This window comes from Impatiens glandulifera, chromosome 1 (genome assembly GCF_907164915.1).
Source record: "Impatiens glandulifera chromosome 1, dImpGla2.1, whole genome shotgun sequence".
NCBI lineage: Eukaryota > Viridiplantae > Streptophyta > Magnoliopsida > Ericales > Balsaminaceae > Impatiens > Impatiens glandulifera.
In genome coordinates, this window is record NC_061862.1 from 26887102 (window position 1) to 26905250 (window position 18149).

At 31.0% G+C, this 18149-nt stretch overlaps 2 protein-coding genes across 2 annotated transcripts; both read left to right on the plus strand.

Moving 5' to 3' along the window:
- The first annotated feature begins 3420 nt into the window (after window positions 1-3420).
- LOC124921112 (ERAD-associated E3 ubiquitin-protein ligase HRD1B-like) lies at window positions 3421-7240 on the plus strand. Its single transcript, XM_047461728.1, has 8 exons — window positions 3421-3546; window positions 4175-4732; window positions 4821-4997; window positions 5381-5530; window positions 5617-5813; window positions 6058-6220; window positions 6338-6581; window positions 6813-7240. The coding sequence occupies exons 2-8, from the start codon at window positions 4200-4202 to the stop codon at window positions 6969-6971; spliced, it is 1623 nt and encodes a 540-aa protein (XP_047317684.1). The 5' UTR covers window positions 3421-3546; window positions 4175-4199; the 3' UTR covers window positions 6972-7240.
- A 992-nt stretch (window positions 7241-8232) lies between these two features.
- Window positions 8233-9180, plus strand: LOC124922079 (NDR1/HIN1-like protein 13). Its single transcript, XM_047462808.1, has one exon. The coding sequence runs from the start codon at window positions 8431-8433 to the stop codon at window positions 9178-9180; it is 750 nt and encodes a 249-aa protein (XP_047318764.1). The 5' UTR covers window positions 8233-8430.
- The last annotated feature ends 8969 nt before the right edge of the window (window positions 9181-18149 follow it).

An 18149-nucleotide genomic window follows, 5' to 3' on the forward strand; every position in this document is an offset into this window, starting at 1 on the left:
GTAAGGTAAGCGCAACTCCACAAAAGAATGTATTTTTCCATTTTTTTAACAGAAAAAGTTTTAGATTAAATTAGTGGAATTCAATCATTGTCAAACCAATCACACTATAATTTTTTTATACATTTTTAATGTGAGCATTCTTAGAAGAATTGTGTTATTAAATTTATAAGTGAAATGTCCCTGACATATAGAATCATGGGTTGGCCTTAACATAAATAAAGGGAAAAAAATTATGTAACTTGCAAAGATTCTAAATATACATGGTCTTATATCTTTCATTACAATTTTGAGAGAATAGTATAAGATTGTTTGAAAATTATAACTTTTAGATAAATTGAAACTTATACTAGAAAACGTCCATAAATTTATTTGATGGGACGAATTTGAAGAAAAATATTTGGAAGTAAGCCTAAAGAAAATGAAAGAAAAAATACTATATAATTAGAAAAAATCGAATCACTAAAGATTATTACCTTAACCATACTAGACAACTAATATATTTATTGTAATTTTTAAAAGATTGAGATATATACATACTTGATAACTTGATAAGTAATAAATTAATTGTTTTTGGGCTACACTTCACCCTAGGACAATTTTTATGTAGATCAGTCTCCGTCGTCTCTCGTGTTTAGATATTTTATTCAAATGTTATTTTAGATGAAATAATGTTAAACATAAATTAATATTAACATATATTTATAAATTTATTAATGATTTCCATATCTTTGTTATTTTTGGCTAAAAACTTTTTGGACGAGTTTGATTTTTTTTTTATGTGCTTACAAAAATAAAATAAAAAATTTAAACAAATATTTGATTGAACAGTGAATTAGTTTGAAAAAAATATTAAGAAACTAGGTGATAATTTATCTTTATTTTATGGGCTTGAGCCCAAGTCAGTCCTAACATATATATATGTTATAGCTTTAATTGCTATCCATTCATATACAAGTTACATAGATTTATTATGACAAACTAAAAAAACGCGTATTCAACACAAATTGCTGTAATCTTATAGCCCTTTACAACTTTTTAACCATATTATTATCTAAGACAAATTGCTAATAGAATGTGGTCATTTTACTCCTTTAAAACTAAAGAACAACTTAAGTATCTAAGACAAATTTGAGGGTCTTTCTATACTTTATAAGTTAATGACTTATTGCAAATTATGTAACCTATTGTTTAGGTAAATTTAAATATGATATATTCTATCAACCTATATTTTGTGGATTAAAAATATCTAATAATTCATGACATATTTGTAAATTAACTTTAATATAATTAATCAAATAAAATAAAGCAAAAATATTAATAGTTATTTTTAAACAATTGTTTTTTAGTAATAAATAATAATTATTTGAAATATTATTTTTAACTAAAAAGAATTCTGAACAAAAATAATTGTTCAAATTATTATTTAGGCTCGAATTTGGGTCGTTATCATTGAACGAGACTCAAATTTTAAATTGTGTCATATGAGATTCGAATTATCAAAATTTTAATCATTTAAGATTTTTTTTAAATTGATAAAACACATATCCTCTTCAGACGACAAGTTCTGCGTCTGTTTAAATTGAATATCTCCAGCCTAGTGGTAACAAGAAGTGAATATCTCCAGCCTTTAAATCCTGGGTTTGAGCCTGTCAGACGACAAGTTCTGCGTCTGTTTAAATTGTTAAGTTTGTTTGCGGGTTATGTGTTTTTAACTCCTTTCTGACCACATTTTTTTAAATTGATAAAACGACTTCCATCTTATTTCAATCTAATGAATTTAGAGACATTTTAGACACATTATTTTTAAATTAAGTATTGTTTTTGAGATTTATGCATTCATTTGTGAAATTAGTTTTAGTGACTAGAAAAATGTATAATGCGATTTTTTTTAGACAATTTAAAGAGCTTCATAGTGAATAACTTTGTGTATAATCTATACATTTGAACGTATTTGTGTTTTAAATTAAATATTATTTTTTCGAGATATACACTCTTAAAACTACTGAAAACGGTTTGAATGTTTTTAAAAATAAAATAAAAACTTAATTGGACGTATCTATTTTTACAACTAACTCATTTAAACGTATAAACTAATAAAATATCATTTAAACATGCATACTATAAAAAAAATAGACTCATTTAATCTATATTTGTAAACAAAGTTAATTTTTATATTTTAATTCATATATTTATTAATTAAATATTAATATATTTTCTGTCATTTTTTCATTAATTATAACATCTAATTTTATCTTATTCCTAAATTTTTATTATTTATATAATAGTTTTCCTTTATCTTTCTATTATTTCATTTTTTTATCAGTTTTATTTTTCTTTATTACTCAAATTCACATTTTTGAACAAATTTTAACAATTTATTTATAAATTTTATTCTACCTTAATATTTTTTATGAAATATTTCTTTCTTATTTAATTTAATATGAATAAAAATTAAATAAAAGATTATTAGTAATAAAAAATAAAAATAATAGTCTTTTATTTAATTTTTATTCATGACTTATAATAGTACTACAAAATATAGTTTTTGTGAATATTTGATTATTATTCTTTTATTTTTGATGGATGAGTTCCTATTATTATTCCATTCTTAATTATTAGTTTTTTTTTTTTGAAAGATTTTGGTTGTTGAAGAAACGAGTAACTATTATATCTAACCATCAAAATCAAACAATTTTAAAATAATTAATAATTAATGTTGATATCGAAATAGGACATAAAAAATATAAATATAAAATTAAAATAATTAATTTTAATTATATATATATATATATATATGAAGAACAAAAATAAAAAATATATATAATTATAAAAAATTTATGAAAAAAACAAAATAAAGAAGAAAGTTGATTAATCAATGAAAAAAAAGATAACAGAAAATTATTAATAATTAATTAATAAATATATAAATTAATAAATAAAAATTAACTCATTTTTTAAGAGAGTTTAAATGACTCAAATTTTAATAATATCTATGTTTAAATGATCTTTATTAGTTTTGTATAAATATATATGTTTAAAATATTTTTTTTTTAAAAAAAATTTGTATAATATTTAAAAAAATACTATATTAAAATAAGCATATAAATATTTGTTTGTGAAAAAATCTTAAATAACAAAAATTATAATAAATAGAACCCATATATCCCAATTTAAAATTGGAGTTCCATAATATAAAAACAATCCAATTTCAATACCCCGATAAGAAATAATTGGGGGCAAAATCAATTAATAAATATAATAATATAAAATTTATTTTTTTATTCTTTAAAAACAAATTTTAATATTTGAAGTTAAATAAATAAATTTTTTATATAACCTTAAATTATAGATTTTCATTGGACAGATAATTGATATATTTTCTCAAGAAAGTAACAGAAACAATTAATATGAAATTTTATTTAGGGATTTCCCATTTATATTTACAAAATTCACAGATTTATTCTTTCCCCCATTTGCGTTCGACGGCGTCTTCGTTCTCCCCGGTCACCTGCTCCTGCTCCAGATCCTTCCTTTCGTCTATTCCAGGTTTCTATTTCTTTCTCTCCTTCTCAAATTCGATCAAAAATTAGTCAAACTCAGCAAGCCCAAAGAATGGATCTGTTTCGAAACCAATCAAGTTCTGCATTCTTCAGAATTTGACCCATTTATTAAAAACCCTAACTTGTATGTATCTTGTATCTTGTTTCTTGTCAATGTTTTCGATGTGCATGTTCGATCGCGGTTATGTCTTCGTTTCGGACTAGGGATTTCTGGGTTTCTATCAATATACTGATTTTAATGTTTTTTCATGTGGTACCCAGTTTGTATTTCTCGGAAATTGAATAAATTTTGGTTCAAAAGTTTGCTTGTTTCGATCAAAGATATGTAGATATAACTTGGATATCAAAATCCCCTTTCTTTCGAATTAATTGGTCTTATAGCCTAGTTTCATGTTGGTAGGATGTAAAAGAGTAATATTGATATGAAAAATGAAGGGATAGAGAAATTTTTGTTACAATGGTGTTGTTTTTGGTTTGTTACTTGACTGTATGAAATTTTCGATGGCTTGTAAAACCCTAACAACAGATGCTACATCAAAAGCTTAAGATAATATATGTACATGCATGCAACTTAAGCTATATTACTGAGCTCTGGTAACTAAATCGTGTTACAGGTTATCTTATGCTTGATTAAGCAAAATGATAAGGTTGCAGACATATGCTGGGTTCAGTGTGTTGGCAACTTTGGTGGCTATTTATCATGCATTTCACAGCAGAGGTCAATTCTACCCGGCAATGGTCTATCTATCCGTATCCAAAATAAATCTGGTGCTTCTCCTCAATATGGGTCTTGTCATCATGTGTGGGATGTGGCAGCTAACCAAAATGGTCTTCCTTGGTTCTCTGAGAGAAGCAGAGGTGGAGAGGCTAAATGAACAGTCATGGCGTGAACTCATGGAAATACTTTTTGCGATAACAATATTTCGTCAAGACTTTTCAGTTTCATTCCTAGCCATGGTTACTACTCTCTTATTAATTAAGGCTTTGCATTGGTTGGCCCAAAAGAGGGTTGAGTACATTGAAACAACTCCATCTGTACCCAAACTGTCTCATGCACGGATTATATCTTTCATGGGATTCCTTCTTCTGTTGGACTGTCTCTTCTTATATAATTCCGTAAAGTTCTTGATAGAGACGCGTCAAGCTTCAGTTTCATTCTTCTTTGCATTTGAGTAAGTCTTACTTAACTATCTTGATCATCCTTAAAGTGTGTATTAGTTGTTCTGCTATTTTTATAGGTAATTTCTGCTATTTTTCCAGGTACATGATACTTGCAACCACAACAATCTCAACATTTGTGAAATATGTATTCTACGTTAGTGACATGCTAATGGATGGACAGTGGGAGAGAAAAGCTGTCTATACTTTTTACCTGGAACTTGTTAGAGACTTGCTGCATCTATCAATGTATCTGTGCTTCTTCCTTGTGATTTTCATGTAAGCTATCTGATCTCTCTCCATTTTTCTTCTTGAATCCCCAAGATTCCAGTTGAGCTCATTATTGTGTCTTATCGTGTATAGACTGCTTGAACTTGATATAAAATTGGGTGCGATCATAACATCACTAATGCACCTCATCAGAATTCCCCAATTAGGCATGCTTGGGCTAGATTAGTACCAGGATATGTGATCCCGTCCTTTTATTGGTGATGGGATGCTGTGCTAGCCTCCTCCAGGGAAAAAGAAAAAAAAAGAAAAAAAAGAATTGTGTTGCTCACGTTCGATGCTTGCATAAACCATTGAATTGATGGACTTAATATGAACCCAATGATATTTGTCATATTGAAGGATTTTTTATTTCATTTGTGTTTTTGCCCCAGGAACTATGGTCTGCCTCTCCACTTGATCAGGGAGCTTTACGAGACCTTTAGGAACTTCAAGATTCGTGTTGCAGATTACATTCGTTACAGGAAGATCACTTCAAATATGAATGATCGTTTCCCAGATGCAACACCAGAAGAGCTGAATATGTGAGTGCAGATTTATTCATCACGGGAAATAAGGACATCCAAATTTACAGTGTTGTTAATTTAAGTTGTCATTGATCCATATGCAGGAGTGACGTGACATGCATCATTTGCCGTGAGGAGATGACTACTGCGAAAAAGTTAGTTTGTGGGCATATGTTCCATGTACATTGCCTTAGGTCATGGCTAGAGAGACAACAAACATGCCCTACTTGCAGGGCCCTAGTTGTACCATCTGAAAGTGGGACAACTACTTCTGGATCACATGCCGTTTCTCATCAGCAAGGTAGTACTAGCGCTTGTTTGATGAAAAAGTAGATTATTTGGGTTAAATGGCTAACTAAAATATCATTTTATTTAATATTTAAAATGTTTCAAAAAGTAAAGGTTAATTTGGTCTTATGGTTGATGGTTAGATAAGCGGTCTTCATCAATTAAGGACCCAGTTTTCCTTATCGAAATTTTCTCTCTTGCTCATAATTTCTGTAATTATAAAGCTGAAAGCTGTGAACTTTGATTTTCTTGATTAGGCACAAGTGCAAATACTGCCAGTACATCTTCTTCTCAGGGATCAAGTGCTGATGGTGGCTCAATTAATGCTATAAGTCTGCAACAAGCAAGACTTCAAGCTGCTGCTGCAGCTGCTTCACTTTACGAGAAATCATATGTTTACCCCTCTGCTACTCTAGCTTGGTAATTGCAGACCTTTAGGTCCAAATACCCAATATTTAAGGAATCTCATTTTATTTATTTTTACTTTTTGACATGAATCCCTTGGTTTATCATCCCGATCATGCTGTGTTTGTGCAGGGGTTCTGGGTATACCATTCTCCCACAAGGAGGATATAAACCTGGTAATAGTGCCGAAGAGGTTTTAGCTGGACAGTCACAAAATAATCATGGCTTTGCGGGGGCTCCTACCGGTCCTTCCAATATGACTTTTCCTTTAATGGCCCCTGCCGTTAATATGAATGATGTAGGCAGAAACAACTATTCGGGCATGCCAGACAATCTACTTGAAGCTCAGAAAAAAATCCTTCAGGATCAAATTGAGGTATGTGAATTCTTCATTGGCCATGCTTCTGTTTGAGAGAATTGTTAGTTAAAATATTTATAGCCTATTTGGAAACTTCTATTTTGGAAAATTGTCAAAATGAAATTCAAAGTGCCTTTATTTGGACCATGATTCAGATATGTTTTAGACCATGTTTTAGATTATAGTGTAATTTGTTTTCGGTTTTATTATGTGTTTTCTGACCAAAAAAGTTTTCTTTTTGTGTTGCAGGCATTACAGAAACACCTTAAACTTGTAGAGCAAGCTGAGATAGAGACAAAAGTAGGCTCTAGCTCAACAACATCATATGAATCGGACAAGGGAAAAGGCGTTGTGGGTTCTTCTTCTTCATCAGCTCCGGATTGTGTTGGACATGAAGAAGATTCGTGAAGAGTTCTAGTGGGAATTCGGAACATGTTTCATTTTAAATAGCCATTTGGCATATTTTTATGTAGTAAGTAGTAGTATCATCAAACCACATGAAACTCGATGATGTCCCATTCATTTTCATTTTCTTTTGGATAGAATCAGATAAAAAGGGACGCCATCCTTTGCTCTTGCTCAAAATTGAATGTTTTCTAGAACTATTTGAGATAACAAACTTGTGTCAATCATACAAAGAAAAACTTGTGTCATTGTGTTTAATAATCCATTCTCCTTATTTGCATTGTTTTCAATTTCCAGATAGTTGTATATGATTGATCAATTTCTACTAAAAATAGGCAATTTCTAGATATTTTTTTTATGGCTTCTCATCAAATTCTCCTAAATATATATATTTGTTTCATCAAGCTAATGTGGTTGTCTTCCAAAACAAAAAATCTCTTTTCAATAATTAAGTGTTTATTTTTTATTTTTATATTATAATATTCAAATAAATATTTGAAACATAAAACAATGTGAAGTCATAATAAGAACAACATTCTCCTTTTTATTGTTAAAGATCTTCCGAAATTACCATAAAAAGGGACTGACACAAATAATTACTTCAAAATATTCTGACGCGCATAAATTTAATTACACAAATGACCACTTCAAAATATTCTGACGAAATTACCCTGTCGCGAACGCGAAGGAAAAACCTGTAAAATTATTCTCGTCGCGTAATGCGAAGGGCACGATCGTCACGCGAATGACACAATCGTCACCGAAAGGCACAATAATTTTGGACTTTTCACAGACTTTTTTTTCGCGAGACGATCTTGCCCTTCGCGTTACACGACCGGATAATTTCGTCAAAATATTTTAAAGTGATCATTTGCGCAATTAAATTTATGCACTGTACTGTAAATCAATTGTTAATTACTTAGGCAAATTAGTTATAATAAAATATTATTTTGATATAAAAAGAACACAATTTCAAAAATAAAATATCCATAAATTATAAAAACCTTAAATAACCGTATCAAATAAATATTAAAAAATAATCATCTAATTTATCACTCACAATCTCTCTCAAGTCTCACCCAAATAACCATAATCAAACAACCCTTATAAGAAAAATAATAAGTACCTCTAGTCTTCTAAATTTCACATATCTGCCCACTTAATTACCAATTTGTAGACATAATGTCATGCATAATTCAATTAGAGTTTTGTATAGACATATTATTATCACCACCCACTAAAAATAGTTAATTAGATATCACGAATTGGTAGGTAATTAACTTGGAAAACTAAATAAGCCATGCATGCATGCATGCAAACTTCAATTAGAATCCTCATAGACTTTTGTTTGTATAGATAGATTATTATTCCCCACCAATTTCCCCGGCCTTTAATTTGTTAGACCACCGTCGACGTACCTCATCTTCTCGTGGAGGGGCGGCCGGTCCCTCCTCCCCCTTATATGGATCATCATCACGACTCCTCCTCACAACCGCCACCACCCGTCAATTCCCTAGATACCTACATCCTCCAAATTCCCCGCGATCAAATCTATCGTGTTCCACCCCCGGAAAACGCTGAAATTATTCGCAGCATCCCCATCGCTCCCAAAAAGAAGAAGAAAAAACAATGCGACCCTCTTTGTTGTTTCTTTTCTCTCTGCGCGGCTATGATCATTTTCTTCATCGCAACCGTTTTGTTGGTTTTGTACCTCCTTCTCCATCTTAAGACTCCCGAATTCTCAATCACCGGATTAACTTATATGAGTAACTCGTCGTCAACTAGCAAGCATGCAAACCCTAGCTACGATGTTACCATGAAGGTTCATAACCCTAATAAGAAAATGCATATTTTTTACGAAAATGGGGGAAATGTCTCTTTACTTTTCGAAAAGGATAAGCTTGGGGGTGGGAAATATCCTTTGATCTCTCAAGAACCTAATGAATCGAAGACGATTAAAGCGGTTCTTTCTGGTTCGGCCAAGCCTCTCCCGGCCGTGATCCAAAAGAGGATGAACGCCACGGGCAAGGCATCAGGACCCATTACTTTGTCTCTTGTCATTAGTGAACCGATCGAGTTAAAGGGTGCGATCACAACCAAGAAGCGAATGGCGGTCATGTGCGAATTTGGCGTGAATACATTGTCTTCGTCGACGAAAATTCTGTCTCAAGAGTGCCACACAGAATTCTTTTTCGAAAAGCAAAAAAGTTGATCGAAAGTTGGTCATGATCATGGTCATTTAAGGATTAAGATTTTGTCACCCCTCTCTATATGTTTAATTAGTTATATAGAATTGAGTAATTGTTCTCTCCTCTTATTCTTGTTATATTTTTTTTATATATTGGGAGAGATTATTATATTTTTCTTTGTAGTTTCCCCCCTATAGATTTAATTAGTATGATCATGTAAGTGTTATGTCAAGATGAATAAAGTCTAGTTGAAGAATGGATTTGCTCAATTTTATAATTTTGTTACATGAATGTTTTCTAGTGTAACTAATATTGTATATCATCAATAAGTTGATTTCTATTGACATCGATCATTGCAGGAGGAGCACAAGAATGAGATTCTTACATACATAAATCCATAAAATTGGACACAAATTTGTGTATATAAGTTTGAATCAATTATACGATAACCATTTGAACGAAAACAACAAAGTTCAAATATCATCGTATATTGTTGACCATATATTAACGGTAAAAAAAATTACTTAACCTCACCTATAGAAACTAGAGGAAATATATCTTTATTAGAGTTAGAATAATTGAGAGAAGAATCGGGTAAAGACTTTTTTAGACACCTACTTATTCCGACAAAGTATATATTTATTCATAAGTCTATGGAATGTTTTTAGAACCCTAGATCTTTATAATAAAGTGAATAATGAAGAAAAAAATGCCATCTTTTATTCTTGAAATGACCCTCAAAGAGGGTATATATTTTAATATAAGATAGATTTATTAAATGGCTAGCTAGTTAGTGCCAAAACGAAAGGCCATGGGAGACTTAGTTGGTATCTTTTTCAATTATATAGCTAACTAGATAGGTTTATATATTTTTGTATCTAAGATCTTATTCTATATATGTTTAATTGAACAATTATTAAATTATTTAAATAAAATTTAGTTTTTTTATCGTAACCCACCAAAGTAACTCAGTGGTAAGAGTCTATTTAAGATATCAAATTGTCACAGGTTCGGTTTCATCTGAAAGCGCCTTGAGTTGAAGTGGATGTCATGACTGTGGGGTGTCATGTAAAATTAAATATTTAATTGTGATTTTGAGAAAGTAATTTTTTAAGAAAATACTTAAAATGTATTAATATAATATTAAAAAATAGATATTATTTCAATTAATAAATTAAGTAATATTTATTTAAATTAAAAAAATAAATAAAATACCCAAGTTATTGTATCTTCTTAACATTGATGTAGACTAATGTCACGAGATGAGTTACACCAAGTAATTTTAAACGTAAAAAAAAATTGTGATAATTTAAAATATAAATAATACAAATACTATTTTTATTATATAAGCTTACTACTTTCAAATCAAGTTAATTTTTTTTACTTATGTGTGGTTGAGTTTACTAATCAAAATTGATAAAATCATTGAAATATATCTCCTAGTAGTCACCTAAAAGTTTATTGTTCTATTTAATAATAGAGGTTAATCGTCAAGCAGGCTTTAGAAAATTTAGAGTTTTTCTCTTATTATAAATATAATAGTTGTACGCGCATAAAGAAAATAAAAATGAAATATAATATCTTCCCTTTTCTAATCTTATTATTTTGAGTTTGTGAGAGAATGCGTTAATTACCCACTAATGTTTTCAACAAAGTGATATCAGAGTGAGGATGTCTTTGATGTTCCAATATCTGCGTCTTACGAAGGAAAACTATGATAATTGGTCTATCCAAGTAAAGACGTTACTCAGTTCCCAAAGTGCATGGGGAATCGTCAGTGATGGGATTATCGAACCTGGCGAGTATGCGACATTGACCTTGATTCAAGCGTTCGAGAAGAACAAAAGGAAGGATAAGCATGCCCTTTCTATTATCCACCAGACAGTCTGGATGATGTTGCTTTTGGGAAATTAGCAAATGCCTCAACGTCTAAGGAGGCATGAGAAATTCTAGAAAATTCGCACAAAGGAGTTGTTAAAGTAAAAGAGGTGCGATTTTAGATTTTACGGGGAAAATTTGAAACTCTTCTTTAGGAAGCGTCGAAGTATATTTCAGACTATTTCACGCTGATGTTATCTATATTCAACTAGATGAAGCGAAATGGCGAAATCATAGAAGACGTTCGAGTAATCAAGAAAATTTTACGCTCTCTAGATCAAAGATTTGACCATGTAGTGGTTGCAATTAAAGAGAATAGAGATTTGAAAAAACTATCAATCAACGAATTAAATGGATCGTTATGGGTGCACGGGGAATGGATGAACAAACACAGGAAGGAGCCTTTGGAGTATACCCTTCTAGTCAAGCATTCATTTGGCGAAAATGGAGCGTAGTTCACACTGGTAAAAAAAGGACCTTTACCGACGGTTTTTCCCGAAGGTTTTGTAAACCTCTCCTAAATACTCCCGAGAGGAACAAATCCTTCGGGATTAAAAATAGATTCCAAAGGGGTGTAAAACCTTCGGGTTTATTCATTATTGCCGAAAGTTTTACATAGAACTTTCGGTTTTTACCTTCCCAAAAAACCCAAAAAAATTCTAAGTGTTGGATGTGGGTTATTTGCGAAGGTTTTTTGGAAAACCCTTCGGTTTTGAAATCCCTTGGTTTTTTATTGCGAAGGTTATTCAAAGACCCTTCGATTTTGCCTTTTTTGAAAATTTCATTTCTGAAAGTTTTACAAAGAACCTTCGGTTTTGCTCATTAAAAAAAATTCTAATTTTTGAAATTGTTTTTTCCGAAGGTTTTTTAATAAACCCTCGGTTTTGACTAATATCAAAACCGAAAGTTTTATGAAAACCTTCGGCCTCAACCTCTATAAATACAAAACCTAACCTTCTCTTTTTCATTCCACTCATCTCTCCTTTCTCTCTCTTCCGCCGCCGCCGCCGCCTGCCTCCTCCAAGCCGCGGGTTCTTCTCCTCTCTTCAGGTAATTATTTTTTTTGATTTGTTTTTTTTTGTTTTGTTTATTGTAAGATATAGATTTCTTAAGTTTATATATATATATATTATAGATCTAGATTTATGTTATTTTACGTTATTTTGTTTGATTAATATATATATACATATATCTGAAATGCATTTAGGATATGGGTGATTCGACGACATGGAAGAGACTTCGGCGTACACCGGAGAAACTGCATCCGTGTTACCAGAATCTGATAACACAATCAGAAATTGCGGCACGTGAGGAAGAGGTCAGAAAGATGACGCTGGAAATGGAACAAATCCGATTAAGGGATGCCGAAAGAGGTCGTTTGCTCAGTGAAATCAAAGCGGACCGGGCCGAAATGTCTCAGAGATTAGAGAATCTCGAACAAGAACTTGTCTTGTTGAGGAGTCGACTGAATCAACCACCCCATCTAATAATTAATTTCTAGATTTATTTACGGATTTATTATGGGTTTATATGACAATTAATATTTAATTTTATGCGTTATGTTTTAATATTTATGAATTATTGTTATTATGTTTGTTTGGTTTGGTTTAATATGTTTTAAATAATTATGTTTTGTGGACTTTTCACCTTTAAAAAAAAAAAAACCGCATCGCCAAAACCGAGGGTTTATTTGAAAACCTTCGGTTTTGACCAATTTTTTTTAAAATATTGAGGTAAAAATCGAAGGTTTTCAAATAAACCCTCGGTTTTGACCTCACATTAAAAAAATCAGATTTTTTTCTAAGTATGGGGAAGGGTAAAAACCGAAGGTTTTCAAATAAACCTTCGGTTTTGTCCTTACATTAAAAAAATCAGATTTTTTTCTAAGTATGGGGAAGGGTGAAACCGAAGGTTTTCAAATAAACCTTCGGTTTTGACCTCACATTAAAAAATCAGATTTTTTTCTAAGTATGGGGAAGGGTAAAAACCGAAGGTTTTCAAATAAACCTTCGGTTTTGACCTCACATTAAAAAAATCAGATTTTTTTCTAAGTATGGGGAAGGGTAAAAACCGAAGGTTTTCAAATAAACCCTCGGTTTTGACCTCACATTAAAAAAATCAGATTTTTTCCTAAGTATGGGGAAGGGTAAAAACCGAAGGTTTTCAAATAAACCTTCGGTTTTGTCCTTACATTAAAAAAATCAGATTTTTTTCTAAGTATGGGGAAGGGTGAAACCGAAGGTTTTCAAATAAACCTTCGGTTTTGACCTCACATTAAAAAAATCAGATTTTTTTCTAAGTATGGGGAAGGGTAAAAACCGAAGGTTTTCAAATAAACCCTCGGTTTTGACCTCACATTAAAAAAATCAGATTTTTTTCTAAGTATGGGGAAGGGTAAAAACCGAAGGTTTTCAAATAAACCTTCGGTTTTGTCCTTACATTAAAAAAATCAGATTTTTTTCTAAGTATGGGGAAGGGTGAAACCGAAGGTTTTCAAATAAACCTTCGGTTTTGACCTCACATTAAAAAATCAGATTTTTTTCTAAGTATGGGGAAGGGTAAAAACCGAAGGTTTTCAAATAAACCTTCGGTTTTGACCTCACATTAAAAAAATCAGATTTTTTTCTAAGTATGGGGAAGGGTAAAAACCGAAGGTTTTCAAATAAACCCTCGGTTTTGACCTCACATTAAAAAAATCAGATTTTTTCCTAAGTATGGGGAAGGGTAAAAACCGAAGGTTTTCAAATAAACCTTCGGTTTTGTCCTTACATTAAAAAAATCAGATTTTTTTCTAAGTATGGGGAAGGGTGAAACCGAAGGTTTTCAAATAAACCTTCGGTTTTGACCTCACATTAAAAAAATCAGATTTTTTTCTAAGTATGGGGAAGGGTAAAAACCGAAGGTTTTCAAATAAACCCTCGGTTTTGACCTCACATTAAAAAAATCAGATTTTTTTCTAAGTATGGGGAAGGGTAAAAACCGAAGGTTTTCAAATAAACCCTCGGTTTTGACCTCACATTAAAAAAATCAGATTTTTTCCTAAGTATGGGGAAGGGTAAAAACCGAAGGTTTTCAAATAAACCTTCGGTTTTGTCCTTACATTAAAAAAATCAGATTTTTTTCTAAGTATGGGGAAGGGTGAAACCGAAGGTTTTCAAATAAACCTTCGGTTTTGACCTCACATTAAAAAAATCAGATTTTTTTCTAAGTATGGGGAAGGGTAAAAACCGAAGGTTTTCAAATAAACCCTCGGTTTTGACCTCACATTAAAAAAATCAGATTTTTTTCTAAGTATGGGGAAGGGTAAAAACCGAAGGTTTTCAAATAAACCTTCGGTTTTGTCCTTACATTAAAAAAATCAGATTTTTTTCTAAGTATGGGGAAGGGTGAAACCGAAGGTTTTCAAATAAACCTTCGGTTTTGACCTCACATTAAAAAAATCAGATTTTTTTCTAAGTATGGGGAAGGGTAAAAACCGTAGGTTTTCAAATGAACCTTCGGTTTTGACCTCACATTAAAAAAATCAGATTTTTTTTCTAATTATGGGGAAGGGTAAAAACCGAAGGTTTTATAATAAACCTTCGGTTTTGACCTCACATTAAAAAAATCAGATTTTTTTCTAAGTATGGGGAAGGGTAAAAACCGAAGGTTTTCAAATGAACCTTCGGTTTTGACCTCACATTAAAAAAATCAGATTTTTTTCTAAGTATGGGGAAGGGTAAAAACCGAAGGTTTTCAAATAAACCCTCGGTTTTGACCTCACATTAAAAAAATCAGATTTTTTCCTAAGTATGGGGAAGGGTAAAAACCGAAGGTTTTCAAATAAACCTTCGGTTTTGTCCTTACATTAAAAAAATCAGATTTTTTTCTAAGTATGGGGAAGGGTGAAACCGAAGGTTTTCAAATAAACCTTCGGTTTTGACCTCACATTAAAAAAATCAGATTTTTTTCTAAGTATGGGGAAGGGTAAAAACCGAAGGTTTTCAAATAAACCCTCGGTTTTGACCTCACATTAAAAAAATCAGATTTTTTTCTAAGTATGGGGAAGGGTAAAAACCGAAGGTTTTCAAATAAACCTTCGGTTTTGTCCTTACATTAAAAAAATCAGATTTTTTTCTAAGTATGGGGAAGGGTGAAACCGAAGGTTTTCAAATAAACCTTCGGTTTTGACCTCACATTAAAAAAATCAGATTTTTTTCTAAGTATGGGGAAGGGTAAAAACCGTAGGTTTTCAAATGAACCTTCGGTTTTGACCTCACATTAAAAAAATCAGATTTTTTTTCTAATTATGGGGAAGGGTAAAAACCGAAGGTTTTATAATAAACCTTCGGTTTTGACCTCACATTAAAAAAATCAGATTTTTTTCTAAGTATGGGGAAGGGTAAAAACCGAAGGTTTTCAAATGAACCTTCGGTTTTGACCTCACATTAAAAAAATCAGATTTTTTTCTAAGTATGGGGAAGGGTAAAAACCGAAGGTTTTCAAATGAACCTTCAGTTTTGACCTCACATTAAAAAAAATCAGATTTTTTTCTAAGTATGGGGAAGGGTAAAAACCGAAGGTTTTCAAATGAACCTTCGGTTTTAACAATTCCCAAAAAAACTTCTGATCAAGGTCAAGACCGAGAGATATATTTAAAACCTTCGCAAATACACATCAAAACCGAAAGTTAATTTTATAACTTTCGGTTTTAACACTACCTAGTTTGTTCAATTATTTTGTTTTTAACCCACTAATCTTAACTTCTAACTAATATAATCAATTTCGTGTTGTATTTTAAAAATTAATATTGTGTTTCATGTTTAAATATTTATGATTGTGTTTGATTATTATAGAGAAGTCTATATGAATGTTCATGTTTGATTATCTTATGAATGTAGGTAATGTTTGATCATATGGATTGTGCAATATTTTAAAGACATCAAATGTGGTAAATTAATATTGTTATAGGTCATTAGAAGGTGAAAAACCAAAGAATTTATCAATTTGTCAAGTGCTAATTCCGAAAGTTATATAATTAACTTTCGGAAATAACCATCAAAACCGAAAGTTTTCTAAAAACTTTCGGATTTTACATTTCTCAAGAACGATGGTTTTATATAAACCCTTCGGTTTTGATGGATATTTCCGAAAGTTAATTATATAACTTTCGGAATTATCATTTCACAAAATTGTTAAATTAATTGGTTTTCTACCTTCCAATCTAGACTCCTAAGTAATATAATCAAGTGTGTGTTTTAATTTTAAAAATTTAAATTGTCTTTAATGTTAAAATGTTTATGAATGTGTTTGATTATATATATATAGAAGTGTATATGAATGTTTATGTTTGATTATCCTATGTATTTGTGTAATGTTTGATCATATGGATTGGGAAATGTTTTAAGGATATCAAATGTGTTAAATTAATGTTGTTCAACGTTATTAGAAAGTGAGAATCCAAATAATTTAACAAGTTGTCATGTTGTAAAACCAAAAGTTAAATATATAACTTTCGGAAATATGCATAAAAAACGAAAGATTTACCAAAGCCTCTCGTTTTTGTGTATTTAAATTTAATTGTAAAAATGTATTTATACATTAAAAACCGAGAGTTATATTAAAACTCTCGGAATTTGAACATTAAAAACCGAGAGTTATATGAAAACTCTCGGTTTTTGATTATAATAAAAACCGAGAGTTTTCATATAACTCTCGGTTTTTATTATAATCAAAAACCGAGAGTTTTACTATAACTCTCGGTAACCAACTATTTAATTAAAAAAAAACCCTTCTCTTTCTCTTTTCCCCGTTTCTTCTCCGCTTTCTCCCTCTCCAGCCGCTCCTCTTCGCCAGCGCCGCCAACCAGAAGCCCCGCCATCCGATCGACTGAAGAAGACGACGCCGCCCCTGTTGAAGCCGCGAAGACGTCTCTCCGCCTCTCCAGTTGAAGATCTGCCGCGGATCCGGTTGAAGAACTGCCGCCGCACCTCCGCCGCTCTCAACCGTGCCTCCGCCGTCCATCTGATTGAAGGTCAGTTTCTAACTTTAGGGTTAGTATTTAGGATTTGTTAGATTTATGGTTAGTTTTTAGGATTTGTTAGATTTAGGGTTAGTTTTTAGGAATTATTAATGATATATATGTTAGATTTGCTTTGTATATGTTAGATTTGGTTTGTAATTGTTAGATTTAGGTTGATTTATGTTAGATTTTGTTTAATTTAGGATTATGGTTTAAATTGTTGTTTATTAGTTTAGATTGGTTTGATTTTGGTTTGATTGAGGTTTGATTGAGGTTTGATTTTGGTTTGATTAATGTTAAAAATTGGTTTATATTGGATTTGATTGAGGTTTGATTTTGGTTTGATTATTGATTTTGATTTAGGTTTGGTTATTAGGTTTGATTAATGTACAAAATTGGTTTATATTGAGTTTGTTTTTAGGTTTGGATATTTGGTTTCATTGATAGTTATTGAGATTATGTTAGAATTGAATTGTTTGGATTAGATTTGATTTTGGTTATTAGATTTGGTTTGAAATTGTTTGATTAATGTTAGATTTAGGTTATATGTTCAATATTTTGGTTAGATTTGGTTTTTATATTGATTTGTTAGATTAGGTTTGTTAGATTATATTTTGTTTGGTCTATGATTTAGTTTGAACTTTGGTGGATTTATGTCAAATTTAAGTTTGACATTGTGGTTTGATTTTGTCTGATTTTGGATTAGGACCGTCCGTCTCTTGAAGATCGCCGAGGTTATTCCACCTTCAGCTGCCTCCTCCACCGTCGCCGCCACAACTGCTGAAAAATGTCAGTTTTTAAGGATTTTTATGTTGTTAATTAGGATTATATTGGATTTTAAGTTAGAATTGCATTGTTTGTACTATATTGGATTTTAGGTATGAATTGAATTATTTGAATTATATATGATTAAAATAGTGTTTGACTAGATTTGATTAGTTTAATAAATGGGTTAGATTAATGATGATTGGTTATTTGAATTAGGCAAGATTGAAGACTGCCGTGCTAGATTGGTTAGATTAGGTTAGATTAGATTTGAAATGTTTATGATGAAATATTGTTTGTTTAGGTGGAATTTGGCTTGGATAATGTTAGATTAGGTTTGAAATGTAT

What these genes read in the sequence shown, in the direction of transcription:
- LOC124921112 (XM_047461728.1), top strand. Translation starts at nt 4,200, where the DNA reads ATGATAAGGTTGCAGACATATGCTGGGTTCAGTGTGTTGGCAACTTTG. An exon ending in TTCTTCCTTGTGATTTTCAT is followed by an intron (nt 4,998 to 5,380) that starts GTAAGCTATCTG and finishes TTTTTGCCCCAG; the next exon opens with GAACTATGGTCTGCCTCTCC. An exon ending in ACACCAGAAGAGCTGAATAT is followed by an intron (nt 5,531 to 5,616) that starts GTGAGTGCAGAT and finishes ATCCATATGCAG; the next exon opens with GAGTGACGTGACATGCATCA.
- LOC124922079 (XM_047462808.1), top strand. Translation starts at nt 8,431, where the DNA reads ATGGATCATCATCACGACTCCTCCTCACAACCGCCACCACCCGTCAAT.